Here is a 20,493-nt window from a genome sequence, read left to right on the forward strand (position 1 = left end):
CTCCAGCTCTATTCAGTCGCACCGCTTGCTCAGAGGTGACCTTTGCCTAACATACAAGGCCATGTCAAACCCAGATTTGATGAATATGCTTCACCTCAAAAATCTAGATCCATCAGAGCCACAAGGGCGGGAGACTTAAACCTCGACACGGCTATTAATAGGACGTGCTGGAGGGATAGATTCATTACCCAAAGACTCCCTATGCTGTGGAACAAAATCCCGGTACATGTGAGGCAGAGCACCTCGCTGGCCTTGTTCAAGAGAAATCTTGACCAATGGATGGGAGATCGCAGATATACCCCAGGGATTACCTCAGTGTCACTGCTCGACAGAGGCACAGCAAAATAATGGGTATAGTTCCCCATACTAAAGGGGTGGCGTAAGCCACAAAACGATGGGCTAGGCTTGTAAATGCCCTTGGGCAGATAGCCTAGTATAAACCTATGAACCTATGAACCTATGTGAGTACAGGTATTATATACTGTGATTATATTCTAACTGTAGTATATGTGAGTACACTGTGATTATATTCTAACTAGTATATGTGAGTACAGGTATGATACATTGTGATTATTCTCTAACTGTAGCATTCATGAGTACAGGTATCATAACACTATGATGATATTATAACTGAAGTATATGTGAACACAGGTATGATACACTGTGATTATACTCTAACAGTAGTATATGTGAGTACAGGTATTATACACTGTGATTATACTCTAACTGTAGTATATGTGAGTACAGGTGTTATACACTGTGATTGTACTCTATCTGTAGTATATGTGAGTACAGGTATTATACACTGTGATTATATTCTAACTGTAGTATATGTGAACACAGGTATGATACACTGTGATTATTCTCTAACTGTAGTATATGTGAGTACAGGTATGATACACTGTGATTATTCTCTAACTGTAGTATATGTGAGTACAGGTATTATACACTGTGATTATACTCTATCTGTAGTATATGTGAGTACAGGTATTATACACTGTGATTATATTCTAACTGTAGTATATGTGAGTACAGGTATTATACACTGTGATTATACTCTAACTGTAGTATATGTGAACACATGTATCATACACTGTGATTATACTCTAACAGTAGTATATGTGAGTACAGGTATTATACACTGTGATTATACTCTAACTGTAGTATATGTGAGTACAGGTATTATACACTGTGATTATATTCTAACTGTAGTATATGTGAGTACAGATATTATACACTGTGATTATACTCTAACTGTAGTATATGTGAACACATGTATCATACACTGTGATTATACTCTAACAGTAGTATATGTGAGTACAGGTATTATACACTGTGATTATACTCTAACTGTAGTATATGTGAGTACAGGTATTATACACTGTGATTATACTCTAACTGTAGTATATGTGAGTGCAGGTATCATACACTGTGATTATACTCTAACTGTAGTATATGTGAACACATGTATCATACACTGTGATTATACTCTCTGAATTATATGTGAGCACAGGTGTCATACAGTGTGATTATACTCCAGCTGCAGTATATATGAGTACAAGTTTCATACACTGTGATTATACTCTTAACTGAAGTTTATGTGAGTACAGGTATCATACACTGTGATTATACTCTAACTGAAGTATATGTGAGTACAAGTTTCATACACTGTGATTGTACTCTCTGAATTATATGTGAGCACAGGTGTCATACAGTGTGATTATACTCCAGCTGCGGTATATATGAGTACAAGTTTCATACACTGTGATTATACTCTAACTGAAGTTTATGTGAGTACAGGTATCATACACTGTGATTATAGTAAATGGGTCAGTTTGACACATGACTTCTTTCCTAGGGCAGTTCAGTAGTCTGTTGTTGAATTCACATCATATCTAACATTTTTTCATTCATTTTTAAATATGCGTGCACTTATCTTTGTTACTTAGCTATATACATTGCTACATGGTATTGGGCTAGCAATATGGTACCAGAAATAATGGTGTTTTATCTGCAAATGTTTTTTTTTTTCTGCTGCTCCAAATTTTGGAACTTTAATATCCTCTTGATCAAAGATGCGTCTAAAGTCTAGCAGCTACATGCAGTGTGATGCATGTTTCATTTTTTGACTTTCAGTATAAGAATTAATTAAAAAGTTATATTTTTCTAATGCTCACATTGCGCACATTGAAGTAATGTTAATGTATTTTTTGCATAAAACAAAAACTTCATTCTTGGCTATTACCTTAAGCTGCATTTCTTTAATGCTCAAAATGTCTTCACTGCAACAGCAAACATCCTTGAAGCTTCATGGAAACTTGACAGAAACCTGGAAATGCGACTTCCAAGATGTAAGCTGTATTTCATGAGGAGCTAAACTAAAGAAAGGTCAGTAAAGGTATTAACACTTGTAGCCTTCAAGACTATAAAGGGGCAAGCTGGCAGACCTGAGGGAAAGATTTTAGGCATTCTACAAGCCAGTAAGAATCCTCCATGTGGAAGACACTCCCTAAGATTCTTTATCAAAAGCAAGCATAGAAATGACCATCTTCTTCTCTAGTGTCACCCAAGCTTTTCTAACTTGAAATCCAAACAAAAACATATGGATTTCAACAACTGGCTTAGCTTCTGGTGTAATTCCAAGGGGGTCAAATATATATCAGCCTGGGAGGAGATGATTGACTGTCCTAACTGCTTTGCCAGAGGTGGACTGAACCTATCTCCCCAAGGCTTTTGTATATTGTCAAATCCTTGTCTACCCCATAGTACATTTTTTAGGCAATGTCAGTCTCCAAAACCATCCAACATAACAAAATCAAGTCTGGATAACTTGAAGGTTTTGCTGCTCAATCCTAAGAGTATTTTTTTTTAATTTTTCAATTCTAGGAGCCTTAACAGAAAGCTCCTCTCCATAAAGACACTCCTACCTTGGAATACATTGATATATGCAATGCCATGGAAACCAATAAGGGCTCTAAAGTGAGGGGTGTTGCTACTAAATAAAGTGTCATCTCAAAACACGCTAGACAGGATAACAACTTGGAACTCCTCCACATCTCACTTACTGTTAATATAAACCCTTATCCCATTGTAGCCAGCTACAGGACTCGACTACCCTATGATGTGTGGGACAGAGCCCCCCTCAACTCCTGAAATTATTTACACCAACTCCACGGTTGGGGGTAAAAAAGGTATACCATCAATTCGCACAATACAGAACATTGCAATGAAACTCACCTTGATGTAAAATCTTCGCATGAAAAACATTCATCCAAAAACTTACCAAAGACTCATAAGCTAGTTTATGTCCACCTTGGCCTATACCTCCTACCTAGCAAGTAGGAGTTCCTAGGCATCAAACCTAACAACATTCTGCTAGGGGACTTCAAATACCTCTCTGTACATTGGAAAACATTTCTATCCTCTAATATCTGCGCTCACAGATTTCTAGACTTCATTAATACAAATTCTCTGGACCATTTAATCAGCACCTCAGTTAGGGATGAAAAAATCCTTGACTTGTTTTTTTTTTTTTCCAAAATGGGACAACTCTGTATTGTACCACTTTTAACCCCTTCTCTTGACAAATCTGACCGTAAATCAGTCGCTTTCATCGTAAGACTGAAGCTAGAAGCATTTCCCAATAACTCAGTATTCAGAGATTATGTTTAGGCTAATCTACTAAAAACTAAATGATGACCAGTTAAATTCAGTATCCCTTCCAAACCTGGTGACCCCATTCCATATGCAGAATCTTTTACTAACCAGATTCAGTGTTCTTGTAAATAGCTGCATAGAGACATCTATCCCCATCTGAATTAAATATGTTGCCAAATTTAACAATAAATATAAACAGACCATACAACAGGAGAAAAATCTCATTGCTTGCAAAAATAAATGAAACTCCCAACATGCCAAAAAACATTCTTGCTAACCTTAAGGGGGATCTATGGTCCCTGATCAAATCAACCAAAGCCATATATGAGCTAAAAATAGCCACCTAGTCTAGAGACAACCACAAATCCAGATTTAGCTATATTAGGCATCTCAAAAACAATGTGTAGCACTGCACAGAGCTAATAGTAAATGAAACAAACTTCACCTTCCAACCCAACAGTTCCATATCATATACCCACATCTGCACCTCCCCTGTAATCTCCCAAGAGCAAGTCTTCCGGACACTATCCAAAGCTAGAAACACAGCTTCATAAACACAGCTTCATTGAGACCGGATAACATACCGGTTGTCTAGTGGCTAACCCAAAATAGGACCTGTCATACCCTCTACAGAGGTTATTCAGTATCAGTCTCTAAACAAGCTGTGTACCATATAAATGGAGGGCAACAGTGGTCATCCTCTTACACAGGGGTGGAAGATTAAGCAAGCAATGATCATCGACTTACACAAGGGTGGTGCATCAAGCAAAGGTCATCCACTTACACTAGGGTGAGGCATCAAGCAATGATCATCCACTTACACAAGTTTGGGGCATCAAGCAGTGGTCATCCACTTACACAAGGGTGGGCCATCAAGTGACTCAAGTAGTTATAGATGCATAAGCTTGATGAGCATCATCTGTAAGGCTTTGAAAAGGATCATTACAGAATTAATAAACAAAGATATATACAACCTGCAAACCCTTGACCCAAGTCTCTTCAGTTTTGTCAAGGGCAGATCTTACCTACTCAGCCTGGTCGATTTCTTTGAGAAAGTTACTGAAACAATGGATGAGGGTAGATCAGTATACACCTCTTATCTAGATCTTGCTAAGGGATTCCACATTCAGGTATTGTTAATAAACTGTCAGAACTAAATCTCAATCCCTACGTAATTTGATGGATACCAAATGAGCTAACACATTAAACCCATGAAATGGGGGAGGGGGCAACACCATCGCCTCCAAAAGACCTGTGACCAGTGGTACACCTCAAGGCTCTGACTTTGGGTGACTATTGTTTGGAATTTACTTTAAAGAGGTCAAAGCCAATGTTAAGGGCTTATGGATGAAGAAATTTGCTGATGAATATAAACTAGGTACCCTTATTAATTCTTTGGAGGACACCAAGACTCTCCAAGGGGACCTTTCCCAAACAAACAGCTGGTGTTTAAACCATGGACTTTAACTGCCAAAATGTATAATAGTGTCCTTCAGCAAGTATGACGTTCACTGCAAGTATCACATTCATACCACACCCTTTAAGATCATTCCATTAGTTAGAGACCTGGGAACCTATGTAGACAGTGAACTGTCCTTCAGTCACTATGTATCCACTATTGTAAAAAGTCATTTTTCATTGAGAGTTTTTAAGTAAAGGTAAGGCATCTGGGTCCAGGGATGTGATAATTCCACTATATTCAACACATACTAGACTGATTATCGAGTATAATGTGTCCTTTGGCATGTACCTGTCCAAACACTTGACATAGCTTAAATGCAGGCAGCATTTTTTCACGAAGAAAATCAACATTGTAAGACATAAGAACTATGCTGATCATCTCAAAACCTTGTCTCTGTTCAAAGTAGGATACAGACTGCTGAGGGATGACCTCTGAAAACATACAGAGCCTCAACAGATCTATCTTCCTAAGGCTGTTTTACATTTGCAATTCCAATAGTGGCATAAACACTCGTGCAGGAGACCTTTGCAGCCTTATCCCTTATAAATGGGTAGCCTGCTGTGGGTTATTCATATTAAAATCACACAAAAAAAACTTTATGGGAATACATGGCTAGGCCTCTAAAGATTCCCTAGGGTCAATAGCTTAGTAAGATCCTATGAATCAGTAAAAGGTTCAAGAGTTAATTGATGCTTCTATCACTGGGTTGTAACAAACGGAGAAAGACTGTAAAGCTGAAGGCTTATGTGAATCTCTGCAAAGAAAAACAACTGTGTGTGATATCAAAAATGGTCAGGTAAGTGGCATGTTACTAAGAGAAGTAGTGCTGCAACACAAATCCACCAAAGAATTTCTAAATAAAATCCAGATTATATTTCCAGACTTATCGTAGATGTTCAATGAAACGCAAAAGTATTTGCTTCATAGTTGCTCCCTGGGGACCCACAAACTGAGCCCACTGAGCTACAGATCACTCTAAACAGGATTATCAGTTAACTTGTTACAGAAGTTGTTCTTTGTCCCCAAATGATCACTTAAAAGTCTGCAGTTCACTAAATGATCTCCATATCAGCATAAACTCCACTATTTTGGGTGTCTCTACTTCCTGTCAATAAAATGGGACAAGTGTACCTCAAATATATGAACCAAAATGTTAAGACTTTATAAACAAAAAAATCCCTTCAGCAGTTAATAAACAAATCTACTAGAGGACAGCTCATTTGTGACCTAATTATTACAAATATGGCTGCCTCTTGCTCTACCCCTCTGATAACGCCTTCCCTAGTGAAGTCTGACCACAAACTTGTGACCTTCTACTTTAAACTCCCAAAAGCCCCCACAGCAAATCACACTAAACTTAAGTACGAACAAATGTACCAACCTCAACCTACTCTATGATGGCATATTAAAATCACTTATGTCCTTACCACCCCTGAACTCAGTACAACAGAAAGCTTCACTATGAAATTCCTGCACCCATTAAGAGAAATGCAATTTATACCAGAGTCAAGTATCATGCAAAATTCAAAGATAAACCACCCAGGTGGTCAAGTATGATAAATAAGCATTACAACAAAAGAAACAAACTCCTTAAATTATATAGTAGATCAACCCTCCTGTCAAGGAAAATATTACAAGTATTAAAAAAAACTGAAAACACTATCAGGTCACAGGAGGCTATGAACTTAGTCTGGTCTCTGAAGATGAAGATAATTATAAATTATTCTTTTGCAATGTGAGAAAATGAAGACACTTCACAATATTGCTTTGAACTTATTCAAAATGATGCTACACAGTCTGCTCCAAAAGGCATTGACAATATCCTTGCACACAAATTCACTGTAACTTCACCCCTGTGATTTCTCTCCAAAGTCTTAAAATACCTGAATCCCTTACTCCCGCCAGTTATCTCTAAAGATCATATACTAAGTGCCAACCAGGAGCAAACTACTTTCTGCATGGACCTGACAATATACCTGTTCGCTTAATTAATAGTGTTAGGCATGCCCTTGCAATCCCACTCCTTAAACTGTTTATAGCAGTGATGTACCTCCATAATGGAGGTCTTGAAACTGACCCAGGTAATTACAGATTTATTAGTCTTATAAGCCTCCTCTGCAAAGGGATGGAACATATTAACATATTACAACTGATCTCATAAACTGGGATATCAAGAATCTTGTTGTACTTTACCCCTAGTAGTTTGGCTTTGTGAAGGGTAGATCCTGGCTACTGAATCTGCTAAGCTTTTTCAAAAAGGTTATGGAGGCTGCAGACAGTGGCCATGCAGTACTTGTCGCATACCTTGACCTGATCAAGGCATTCAATACAATTCCCCAAGTACAGAAGTTAAATGCTTCAAGATTTGACCCATTTATGGAAGAATGGACAGCAAGCTGGCTGAAAGACAGAACCCACACAGTGTGAGTTGCAGGAACCTCATCAGAATGTATGAAAAATGGCCATCTGTATCCCTCAAGGCTTGATTCTGGAACATCTCCTTTTTGGCCTTTACTTTTCAGATCTCCAGGTAGAAGGTCAAGATCTGTGATGAACAAAGTTTGCAGAAGACTGTGAAATGGGGGTTGTTGTTAAAGAACCTTCTGACACCAAAAACCACAAATTCAAACTCTTCCTACTAGATTCTTTGTGTACTAAAAATGGGCTCAAACTAAATGCTAAAAAATTGTAGCGTCATTGTTTTTGGTAGACAACTCCCATACTGTACAGACAAAAATTACTGCAAAACAAAAATGTAGTCAGAAGCTTAGCGATTTGGATTAGTACACAACACACTAGTACAAAACAAAAATGTAGTGAGAGACCTAGAAACCTGGGTTGATAATTCCCTCTCTTTTGATCATCATGTAACAATGGTTGTCAGGAAATCCTTTTTATTTAGCACAGCTAGTTATGAGAGGAATATCATCAAGGTCTAAAAAGTATTCATTCCCCTGATAGTCAGCATTAATCAGACCAATTACCAAGTGCACCACCTCCATCAGGATGTATCTCACTAAATATATCAAACAATTAGAATCCAAATGTTTCTAACCAAAAAGATCACAAGCTTTAAGTACCAGAGCAATCATGAGAGGCTGGACGCTCCTTCCCTTTATTCAGTGCATTATAGATTTTTGAGAGAAGTTTCAGTCTTGTTCCTATATCATCATACATCCAATTGCTCCACCAACACTAGAACCAGTGAACTAAATCTTCACCAACTAATAAGCAAAACACATATTAAGCAGTGCAACTTGCTGTCTTCTTTAAACATAATAATGTAGATGGCTGGATGGGTGTACAGACATTTACCTGTAGAAAGTAGGTATTGCATGAAGGAAGGTAGGCAGGGTATAAATGGTCATAAGACTGCATGGCCTTGGAGTAGCTGCAAATCTATGAATCTATGAATACATATGAATGCAGAAATGTTTGAATGCATAAACAGTATTAAGTGGAATCAGAAATACAAAGGTTTCTGGCAATGTACTGATTTCTGCACCAGCTTCTGTCTTAAACATAGTATTCATGCCTTTAATCACAAGCTTTTCCAGCCATAAATCATCCTTGCTGCTGACACCCTGAAGTGCTTTCATATTAATTAGCTCAACTGCATCAGAAACATTTATTTTATTGTACTCTGCTGCCTCTACTACAATTAAATATTGTTGCACAGACTTATTTAAACATTTACACATCTATGTAAAATAGTTCTGACTACTGTGTAGCCTGCAAAAATTATTACTGGCTCTACAGTGTGCTTTCCTGCACCTGTGGCCACATTAATCACATTAGTGCTGTGTCCAACTATTCATTTATTATTAGGCACTGTTTTGGATGTCACAGAACTGTCAGTTATACATTTTACACAGTTTCTTTCTTTCACACATTTTGAGCTTTATTCTGCCTCAGTTTTAAATCATAGCTTTTTATTTTGTACTTATTTGCAAGCACTGAGTTGTATTTTCAAGCTAAATACTTGAAAACTAATTTAATCCATGCACATTTAGTGCTTTATCAAGTGTTGTATCTGTTCCTTTTAGTATTTCCAGAATCCCAATAATAGTCCAGTGAAACTCAAATTTGTTTTACAATAACTAGCACCTTGTCTCTGTGCCATTTATGTTATATTTTTAAGATCATGGCAAACTCATGAATAAAAAGGTTCTACTATGAAACGTTGACATTTTGAAAGCTGGCCTGTCAACAAAATTTTAAAAAACTGCCACAAACCAAAAGGACAAAAAACTCCCTGTTTTTGTTTTATTTGAAAGGAGACACCCCTTAATCTAGGTGAGGCACTACCCCAGAACTTATTTATATCATCTCCATGGTTGCGCTTCCTCGAAGAAGGGAGAAAGCTCCCTAAAAAGTGAATCATTGTTGGTGTACAATCTTATTCCCCAGGTTTCTGAATTTAAATATATGTGTCTCACTATAGATCCCTCAGCCTCCCTCTTCACCCCCAATGATGTCTTTGTGAACAATTTCATTACTAAATTCTGTGTTAGAACCTCACATCTGCACACACCAGCTATCTGCATGCCACTGGCTAAGAGTGTCCTTCTACCTAAACATGAATACAGTTTACCATTAGTAGTCTTTCATTCAGTGTACAAGACTCAAGAGACTTCTAACTGACAAAAATAAAAGTTGCAGATTTGCCCTTCTCACGGGCCCACTGGCACAGCATCACAATCTACTAAACAGCAGTAATTGGCTTCCTGTAACAGAAAGATGTGCAATGTTTTAGACACCTTCCTATTTAAAGTGATAAATGAAGATTATTGCCCCCCCAAAAAAGAAAAATCCCATTCAGTGAGCAAATATATCCACTGAGAAGTAATCAAGCAGACATTATCACACTAATATGGTCCCCTTGTAAAACATCGGTTGGAGAACATGACATTTCCAGACTTGGCCCAGCACTATGAATTAAATTCCTCACCAAAGCTTATGGCTTTTCCTGGTTAGGGGTCGCCACAGCAGATCACCTGTCTGCTTGTGATTGGCAGTGAAGTTTTTACGGCGTTGAGTTGCCAGCCTGGTGCCCAACCTTCCATGGAAGGCACACACATAGGCATGAGTGCGTGTGTGTGTGTGCCTTCCATGGAAGGTTGGGCACCTGTGTCAAGTTGCCAGCCCAGTGCCCAACCTTCCATGGAAGGCACACACACGCATGCACTCATGCCTATGGCTAATATAGATTATCCAATCAACTTACAGCATGTCTTTGGGATGTGGGAGGAAACCGGAGCACCCGGAGGAAACTCACGAGACAACAGGGAGGACATGCAGGCTCTGAACAGAAGGCACCCCAGCCAAGAATTGAACCGGAGAACTTCTTGCTGTGAGGTGGCAACACTAACAGCTGCACCACCGTGGCCACCCAAAGACTCAAAAGGTTTCAAGACAAAGCTATTCAATCATTTACACAATGAAGTTGACATTTCAGTTGCTTTAAGGACAATAATTAACATGAGCCAACTAATTCAGCTATTTGCTTTTACTGCCTAAATGTCAATTATTACTTAACTACCAATTTTTCAATTGTAATACCATTTTAAACTGTATATGCTGTAATGTTTTTGGCTACAGTTATACTAGCGAATGTCATTAGCTAACTCATAGTATGCCACACCACAATGTAAACCTAATAACTGTGCTACTCCATGTCCAAGTTTATTATTTCTATTATATTTGTTTTCCTGAATTCATTTCAGTTTTATGCTCTGTACTTTTGCCTTTGTGCATGGGTCATGCTTAAAAAGGGTGTTCAAACCAATCCACTTATCCACTTACTAAACAGTAGTAAACACTTGGCCACTACACAGATATCTGTGCTGTTTGTCTGTACTTAGTCATCCTCTGATGACCCTTATAATTTTGCCTGGTAGATTCTGCTCCCTGTCCGTTTGGCACAACTGTTTTTTCCTGGTGTACTTTGGCAGTTGTGCACTTACTATAAACAAGTTATACAGTGACAGCTCTGTCTGTATTCACTTACTAGGCTATCCATTTTTGACATAATTGATTATCATTTTTTGTCTAGCAACCCCTACTCCAAGCACAATAGTGCACATAAATGATTAGCTGAAACTATGTTATAAGCTTAATTACATGTAGTTTTGATTTCTGGAATAGTAAACGTTTGCTGCTCTTTGCCAAAAAATTATGGGGCGGGATTTTTTTAATTTTATTCAAAACATGTACAGGACCATGTAACAAATGTAGCCTTCACTGCAGCTGTACCAAAACTGCATGGCACCTTTCTGTAAATCCAATATGTTTCTAAATCACATCTCCGCACCTTTTTGATTTAAACAGCACTTAAAATCCTGTTTTCTAAACATGAGCTCTTGCAAGTGTTTTGTTTAAAAGGATGTGAGATAAACAGGCTGATGAACTCCTACGTGCATTTTCCACTATAGCTGTTATCTCTTCTTCTCTGGGGGGTAGGACATTGTCTCCTACTTTTATACTTATTTCAATATATCCTCTTAGAGGTGTGGGAGATTGGCATAATGGGTAAGGTGTTTACCGTACAGACAAGGTGCAGGGTTTGATTCTCGCATGGGATGGCAGGTTAGTTATCCTAGTACTAACCTAGGAACAGACTAATATACAGGTCAGCACAAGTCACATGATAAACAGTTGTGTAATACTCACAATTGTACCTCCTTGTTGCACTTAACTTCATGAGGAAGAAAATCAACAGCAACTCACTTACGAAAATGTAGAAGGCAGAATCAGTTAAGCTTGTTACACTTTATAAAATGCTGACCTGCCATTTCTGTTATACTGATTTTAGCATAAAGTTATTGAGAATCTTAATTTCTTCATCCCTTTAGCATCTGAAACATAAGGCCTTCTGTGAGTGGATTTATTTTAAAATTCATTAAATGTTTGTGACACCTCCAGATGTTGCTCTAGGTTCCACCTGATGATGCCTGTAGGTGTCTGATTTTGCCTCATATTGCCTATTTATACTTTCATTAATAATCACAAAATGATGGGACTTCCAGCTGTTGAGAGTTCATCTTAAAGATTGCATGGTAGGCAATACGACTGAGTTCTACCTACTGTAACCTAAAGTGACTTTAAATCTCCTTTATATACTAGTTATTCATGTCATAATATTCATTTTTCTGTAAATATCTCAGTAATCAAACAACACAGGCAGAATTGCTTAACCTCAGATGGAGGCTCAAAGCTGCATGACCAAGATGCTGCTGACAGTGTATGCATAGTTTGACTGATTACTGAGGCATTGAAAATAATTTATTGGACTTCGCACAATTAATATTTACTGAGTTTGTGGTGAGTTATAAAATGCAGTTTTAAGACAAAGAATCTAAAGAATGATACTCTGGTAAAGATGGATTTCTTCTGAACAGTTTGTAGTGAACATTCCATTAGCTACCCGCATGATTCTAGAGATATGAGCATTTGTTTGAACTGTAAGGATAGAAATTTATTTTGTTAAAAGGCTTCAGAAGCATTCGAAATTAGAGTGAAACATTCCTGAGATCCAAAGGAGTGAATGAGTCTTAAAACAACATGAAGCAACATTCCAGAGCTCCAAAGGAGGGAGTAAGTTTTAAAACACAACATGATATTATTTCTGCTTGTAGCACATCACTAAGGCATAGTAACCTCTGTGAAAAAGTAACAGCTGGGAAAGTCAGACTTTAGTTCAGCCCCTGCAATGTTGTTGCCATGGTGACCACACAGTTGAAAAGCAGACTTGGGTAACAAAGTGCCTCAAGCTTAAGAAATTAGTGCATTTCTAATTCAGGATAGTAGTGTTCAAAAACTATCAACATCTCAACATGTTGTAAGGACTACCCAGTAACAAAGGATGTGGAATCTTAACAATTTAGGTAATGTACATTTGCAAGGTTTGTTGTTAAAGTTATTGACTTGCAGAAGTTTTTACAGAGAGCTGAAACGGAGTTTCAGTTCTGTGAGCAATTATGAAGTGAATAGTCAAAAGAGTGTGGAACACCTTCCAAAAAGTAGCGGTGATACAACTGTCTGCTTCTTTGTGAACCTGTATCTAGGCCACTATGAGACATTGTGTGTGTGTGTGTGTGTGTGTGTGTGTGTGTGTGTGTGTGTGTGTGTGTGTGTGTGTGTGTGTGTGTGTGAGAGTGCGTGTGTGCGAGCTAGTGTGAATGCACATTGACACTTTCAGATTATGTTATGCAATGTTTCAAAATGAAAATCTGTTTGCTTCATGAAGAATATAGTGACAGGATGTACAGGGTGGAAGTGAAACAAATTTTACTGGGCAACGAAGACAATGTGTATTGATGCATGGTGCTAGGCACACCCTATGTCCATTTAAAATGTTCTGTTAGCAGAGTTATTGTTCTTCCGTGTCTTAACCTTGGGTACTAACTTAACAGTCAGGAGTTGAACTAATGAGCCCCAGTGCCAACATGCATAGAGTTACAGAGTTTGCACAGACAAATCAGTTTTACTGTTTACTATTTTATGGTCTTTATGAGTCTAACCTTATCATTGTCTTTGTGTTATTGTCCTCTGAGATCCTAAATGCTTGCTTAAAATTCATTATTCTTTACAACTGCCTCATTTTTCATTTGATCCTAACATTTTTCTCTGACGTTTTCCTCAGCTGAGAGTTGATATTATTTTACCATACTTAGAACTGTCTTTGCATTGTAAGGCATGATTTGAAAGAAAGTATGTCAAAACATGTCCACTTAGGTTTTCAGCATGTGCAGTTACTATAGATGTAGCCATCTAATCTAATTTATTAGTCCAAACCCTTCCTAAAAGGTACTTACTGAGTCATACCCGTACAGAAAACCCCTGAATACATTTAATGATGTTCTACTCTGTTCATAAATGAATATTCCCTTGAATCACTTCAAAACAATCCCCCCAATCTGTAATTTGTGACTTCTTCTACTACCCCAGCCTTTATTGCATTTAATTATAGTTCATGCATCTCTCTATACTTATACTTTTATACAACCGTACTGTATAAGCTCAATCCCTTGTGTCTCCAAGGGATCATACATTTAGGGTCTGTATAATCTACCTTCATAACTACAATTTTTCAACCCCCTAGTAGATGTAATTAGTCTCTTTTGGACATCTTATGTCAGAGTAATTTCCCTTTCATTACAAGATCTGAAAACCCGAGCATGGAACTTCATTTGTGGCCTTAGAAAGAACATTTGAACATTTGTGTTACACGATGAAGTCTTGATGCAAAACAAATTTTCTTCTAATTTATCTGCTCTAATTCAATTTAACACATTGTCTGATACAACTTGTGGGAAGATGCATTACCTTACATTTACAAGCCTGTCACACAGATCATTGTTAAGATTTGATATCATCTTTTACATTTGCTCTGAATATATATATGGATCTACTTCAGATGACTGAAGTTTTAAAACTTCGAATTTCATATGGCCGAGACCATATGATCTAAGTTCATCTGGTTAGGATATGGGTTTATTGTTCAGCAGTCTGACAACATGTGGGAAGAAGCTGTTATGGAATCTGGATGTCCTGCATCTAATGCTTCAGTAGCAACTCCTTGTTGGCATGAGTTTGAACAGTCCATACACCGAATGGTGGATATCCCTTAATAGAAAGATCGAGCATTAAAAGAAAGAATACGCGAACATTTATATAGTATAAGAATAGGCTCTGGATTTAGTGCCCTCACTAAACATATACAGGCACATGGGGATAGCCACAAATTTAGGTTTATGGCTATAGATATCAACATACCTTCAGTAAGGGAAGGGGATGTTAGGAATCATACTGAAAATAAGGAAATTACTTGGATTTTGAGACTTAGAGCAGACAAAGGAATGGGTCTCAACGAGAGAGCTTCTTTGAGACCCATATTGAAAAATAGGAGGTTAAGTATTAAATAGGGGTTATTTGTGTGCTTCTAGAAGTTCAGGAGAAGTATTTGCATAAGATTGTTTACTACCTTAGAATTTGTTTTAAGAGCTTGTATATATACTTATGCATATTTTTATATTTTTATGTACATGGGTAGTGTTTGAGTGTAGATTCTTCATTGTATCTAAAGGGTTAATTTATTTGAACTGTTAATTGATATATTTTGGTAGGTTGCTGCCTTTTATATAAGTGAAATCCTTGAGTAGTTATTTTATTGGTCTGATGAAGCTATTGCAAAAGCGCTTACCATTTCTGCAATAAATATTTTATGATTTTTAAGGTTCTCCTGCCACTTGGTTATTTCACTGCTTTATTATTCGTTTATGTGTTTCCCTCTTATATACTGATTGACCAATATCCGGTGGTGTAAGAGGCTGAGTTATAAATGTTTCAATATCCTCTGCTTGGCTTCCCATACCTATCCCACCAAATCCAGCAACTTACAGAGAAGGAGAGCTGTAAATGGATGTTCTGTAATTCCCTATCCTGTTGTCAGGTAACATGGATTCTCTCTAAACTAAGCAAGCAGTGCTACAAACAGAAGGTCCACTGTTCCACCGCTAGTTTGGACTTCACTGAAAACTGTAAAATTTTATCAGCCTCAAAATGGCCCTGATGTACTTCCTTACCTTAGTAAATTACTAGTGGAATTTCTTTACTAGCAAAATGGCTTTAATAGTGTAACTGAAATGCAGCTAAAATAAAAACGATGCATTCTCAGTCTGTACATTATATTGCATTGCATTGAATTACATTATGTTACACTGAATTTTCTTGATGGTAGAAACACCAATAAGCATGTCTAGTCTGCCCTTTAGCTGCATTCAGCATTCTACCTCCCCTCAAACTCTATCTTATTCTCACCTCTTCTACATCTGTCTCATGTCCTCTTGAATGCCTCTGTGGACTCCATATTTACCATCAATTCTGGAAGTGCATTTCATAGATCTAGAAGCATGCCCTTGAAGAAGAACTTTTTTTGTGGTTGTCTTATGCTGAAGGACTGTGCACTGCAATGTAATATCAGTGATACTGCATGTAATTTGTTGTGCATCTGCTGAGTGATGCTGTTGTGAGCTCACCTTACATGCTACATGCAAACTTCACCTTTCTACATTTGCAGTCCCATTAATGTCCAGGCATCTGATCCCACACAGCATCACCAAGTAATAAGTAGTTGATAGCGCAGCACCACTCTTGGCACAGTTGTCCAGAGCATATGGCCTTAGCTATGTTAACATGGCTATAAAGGCAGTCATAAGCCTTGTGTTCAGAGTTTGAGTTTATTTGGGACAGTCCATGACTAACACAGAAGTGCAATAACAGCTCATCATCTGGACTGATATCCTCCAGGTTTTTCCATCATTCCTGACATGAACAGTGAAATCACAAAATCCCTTAGTAGAAGTACGGAGTCAGTAGGTCGCACCTCAACCGCTGTGAGGTGCATATGCACAGTCAGAGACAGGGTCTTTCTTTCTTCGGCTTGCAGTCACATTGAGGTGAACCTCTCAACCATTGAAACAAATTCAAACTGTATGGCATTCGGCAAGAGCAATACGACATACAGCTACCCCACAAAAGAAGAATTTCTCATTGTCAGTAGAAATAAAGGCTCGCTACAACAAAATTCTGCAGTACGTACAGTGCTCTGTAGTAATTTTATTCTGATTTATGTAGCAAGCATTATACACTTTTGTGGCAACATAGATAGATTTTGTATGGTTTATTTATCTCTAAATTAGAAAGATAGTCCTCCAATTAAGTAAATAATGTGAAATGTGATTGATAATGTCAAAAACTGACCCTGCTATAGGGGTTTCAGAAGTGAGAAGATAAGTATGGGAGATGTAAATTATGGATAATATAGGCTTGATGATGTATGCTTTATAGTGGTTGCAGCCCAGTTTCAAGACCTTTACAAAAGTAGTTTACTTTGTTTAGCTTTTACATTAGTAGTTTCTTTTTTTAATATTAATTGAAGATTTTTTTTTGTAGTACCTGCATTATTGTGCATGTATACACTCACAGGTATTAAAGGCTTTCACTGCCAGGTTTGGCCATGTGATTTCAGCTCCTCCATTTTGTGATGTTTGAGGAATAATTTATACCAGCACATTCTGACTCTGAAATGGCATTTGCTTTTCCACAAATATAAATTAGTTAAAGTCAGTATTTAGAATGAATGACTTGATTAAATAATTTCTGAAGAGTTTATTGAGAAAGCAACTTGTAAAAGTCATCCTCTTACCAATGGGAAAAAAACACAAAATATGCTTTGCTAGCTTCTTTAGGTAATGTTTAACAATATGAGTATTATCAGTTTTTCATATCATGGAAGTAACAAACTGGTCATGTGTGTCTCCTGCCTCGTAATGCCACCTAAAATGTGTTTGATTGTGTTGCACTTTTAACCATGTTTGATGAAGTAATTGGAAACCTAACTGATAAAGTACATGACTGCTAGTCTCTAGGAAATGTGCCATCAGGCAGTATACTGGTCTCTTCTCCTTGGTTGTGTTGGGCTGGAATTCTTAGTCGGCACTGGTAGTGTTTGGTATCATAATGCAGTGAAACTCCTTCCCCAATCTTTGCATCCTGTTCCAAGAAAATGAAACCAGAAAGAGCAAGGAGTGGGAATCCGATTTCTGTGGGACTTTTTCCATAACCTGAATGTTTACTGAAGAAAAGTTAAAAGTGACAGGCCGCAAAATGACTTCAAAATGAAGGAGTAGAGAAAAGTCAGGTGACTCGTGGCTAGCAGACATAGTGACCCTTGAATGATGGAGACGGTATTACAAATTGCAGGAACAAAGTTAGGAAAACAAATTCAATCTTGCAGTGCTTAGTGCAGTGAATGGGTTTTACAACAGATGAGGTGAGCGAGTGATCACTGTCAATACTGAGTGTTAAAACGTAACATAAAACCTGAACACTGTTTTATTCTGTCAGCGGTGTTAGTAAGTAAACTGAGTGCAGCTCATGCGCTATAAAGGTTAAGAGTATGAAAGATGTATAGGTTCATAGGTGTGTACAAGGCTAATGGCCCTGGAGTCTTTACAAGCCTAGCCCCAAAAAACTGCCCAGGCACTCTGCCACCCAATGTTAGTACCCCTGGCCAATAGGGCAACTGGAATGATCCCTGGAGTGAACTTTCTGTTACCCTTCCACTCGTCCAGATTCCTCTTGAAGAGGGCCAGCGAGGTGCTCTACTTGATATGAATGGGAAGCTTATTCCAGAGTATGGGCAGTCTTTGGAAGATGAACCTGTCCCTCCAGCATGTTCTGTTAATTGTGGTAATGAGGTTGTGATCTCTGGAGCATGTGGCGCGGGGGGACTGGGATTTCTTTAGGTATAGCATTTCAAGTAGGGCTGGGTCAGACATGGCTTGTAAGTCAAGGAGAGATCACCTCTAAGTAGACGATAAGAGACTGAGAACAGCTGAAGTTTCTTGAGTCTGTCCATGCAGGACGTGTGTTTAAGACCTAAGATCCTTTTTTGTTTGGTACTTTTGTGGCCCCTCCAGCTGTTGTAGGTGTCTGGTCAGGTACATGCCAAATGGGGCTTCATATTCAATGATTGGTCTAATGAGGGTTGAGTAGAGAGGGATGATGACCTCTTTCTTCCTGGATACAAAACCTTTGGTTTTAAGATGTGCCACGCAGAAGGACTTTCTGAGCACAGTGGCAATGTGGTGGTCAAAGGGTAGGTGGCTGTCGACCTGGGTGCCTAGATCTCTTATGGCCCCTTCAGTGTTCAGTGGGTGCCCATCAATGTGGTAATTCGTGGGAACTGAGTTTTTCCCAAAGGGGATGATAATGCATTTTTTGGCATTAAGCTTTAGGTCTTGGATCCGACACCAGTCATTGGTCTCAGAGAGACCCTTTTGTAAGATGTCTGCATCACTTGGGGAGTTGATAATGACTCCTAGCTTGCAGTCATCAGTGAACTTGTTCAGCCAAAGTCCTTCTGTGCTGGCCTGGATGTCTGAGAATTAGATGCCAGACAGGAGAGGGCCCAGGACCGAGCCCTGTGGGACTCCACTCATGACTGGTCGATAGTCTGACTTGGAATCCGCAACTTTCACTCTGTGGGTCCTGTCTGTGAGCCAATTTGCAACCCACCTAGTGATGTACGGATTGATGCCTAGTTTGATGAATTCATCAATGATACCCCAGTGGGGAATGGTATCAAAGGCCTTGGCCAGATCGAGGTAGGCTGTATGCACTGCCTTACTTTCATCCACAGCCTTGGTGACTGCCTCGAAGAAGTCAACCAGGTTCAGCAGGCAGGCTCTCCCCTTGTCAAAGCCAAACTGTGTGGGGTCAAGAGTTTGGAGCATGCTTATATCTTTGTTAAGCAGGTCCATGATGATGCACTCCATACCTTTGCATACCGGACTCGGCAGGCTAATGGGGCAATAGTTCCCAAGGTCTGTAGTTGCTCCCCCTTTATGGAGCTGGATGACTGTAGCAGTGCGCCATTTGTTAGGGACATAACCTGAGGTAAGGCTGTGATTGAACAGGGCACACAGATGTGGTGCCAGTTCATTTTGTAGCTCATGTAGGACGCAGCCAGGGATATTATCAGGTTCCATGGATGCTGTATTCTTGGATTTAGACAATACAGGTTTTACCTGTGCTACAGAAGTGGTGGGTACCAGGCTTTCTTCTGGTATTGTGATAGGGCTCTGGGGGGGAGAGAGGGGTAAAGTTGGTACTGAGTTTGTCAGCCAGTATGTTGGCTATATCTGTTGGCTCAGTATAGGAGGTGCCATTGTGCAATAACTCAGAGCAAATCTGGGTATTGCCTTTGAAGTTTTTGATATAGCTATAGAAAGCTTTGTGGTTGTTTTGGGTGTCAGCCACAATTCTGCCTTGATAGCTGGCTTTAGAGGATTTGATAAGGGATCTCAGCTTTTTGTTGAGACTGAAAAGGAAGTTTTTTCAGTCTTCTGACTTCATTTTCTTTCTGCAACAGTTTCTTCCTTCTTTTGTAGAGTATATTGATGGCTAGGTACCACCAGACTGGCTTCCTATTTTTGGAGGAGAGCATCTTAGTTCTATTTGGTATGGCAAGGTCCATGCATTTGTGTACATGCTCGTACATTGCATTGGTGTATAATTCGGCAGTCATGCAGCTATTTCCCATTGGCATGGGTGCCAAGAAGTTGGCCACCTCTGTTTTTAGGAGCCCAAAGTTGGCTTTAGAGAAGGTTTTCAGGGTGGTCACCTTAGTGGGGGGTGTAGGTGAGATGGAGATTTCCATGGTGATCAGTTTGTGGTCAGATTTAACCAGGAAGGAATTAACTATAGGTGTGGAGTAGTGGTCTCCCATGTTGATGATAACCAGGTCGAGGATGTTGCTTCCTTTAGTTGGGGTCAGAATGAGCTGGTCCCAGGCATTGGAACTGATA

At 38.8% G+C, this 20,493-nt stretch overlaps 1 protein-coding gene across 2 annotated transcripts in view; it reads left to right on the top strand.

Annotated features, from left to right (window-relative positions):
• Positions 1-20,493, top strand: part of TMEM150B (transmembrane protein 150B) — a 489,913-nt gene that overhangs the window by 272,066 nt on the left and 197,354 nt on the right. The window contains exon 1 of one of the 2 annotated variants that reach the window (XM_044059686.1): positions 12,864-13,005. The exons of the other annotated variant lie outside the window; for it this stretch is intronic. Within the exon in view, the coding sequence (XP_043915621.1) occupies positions 12,984-13,005 (22 nt within the window). The 5' untranslated portion in view covers positions 12,864-12,983. Of the gene's footprint in view, positions 1-12,863; positions 13,006-20,493 lie in introns of those variants that run through there. 2 annotated transcript variants of the gene reach the window in all.

Source organism: Protopterus annectens, chromosome 17.part0 (genome assembly GCF_019279795.1).
Source record: "Protopterus annectens isolate FY-2018-M chromosome 17.part0, PAN1.0, whole genome shotgun sequence".
NCBI classification, from domain to species: domain Eukaryota; kingdom Metazoa; phylum Chordata; order Ceratodontiformes; family Protopteridae; genus Protopterus; species Protopterus annectens.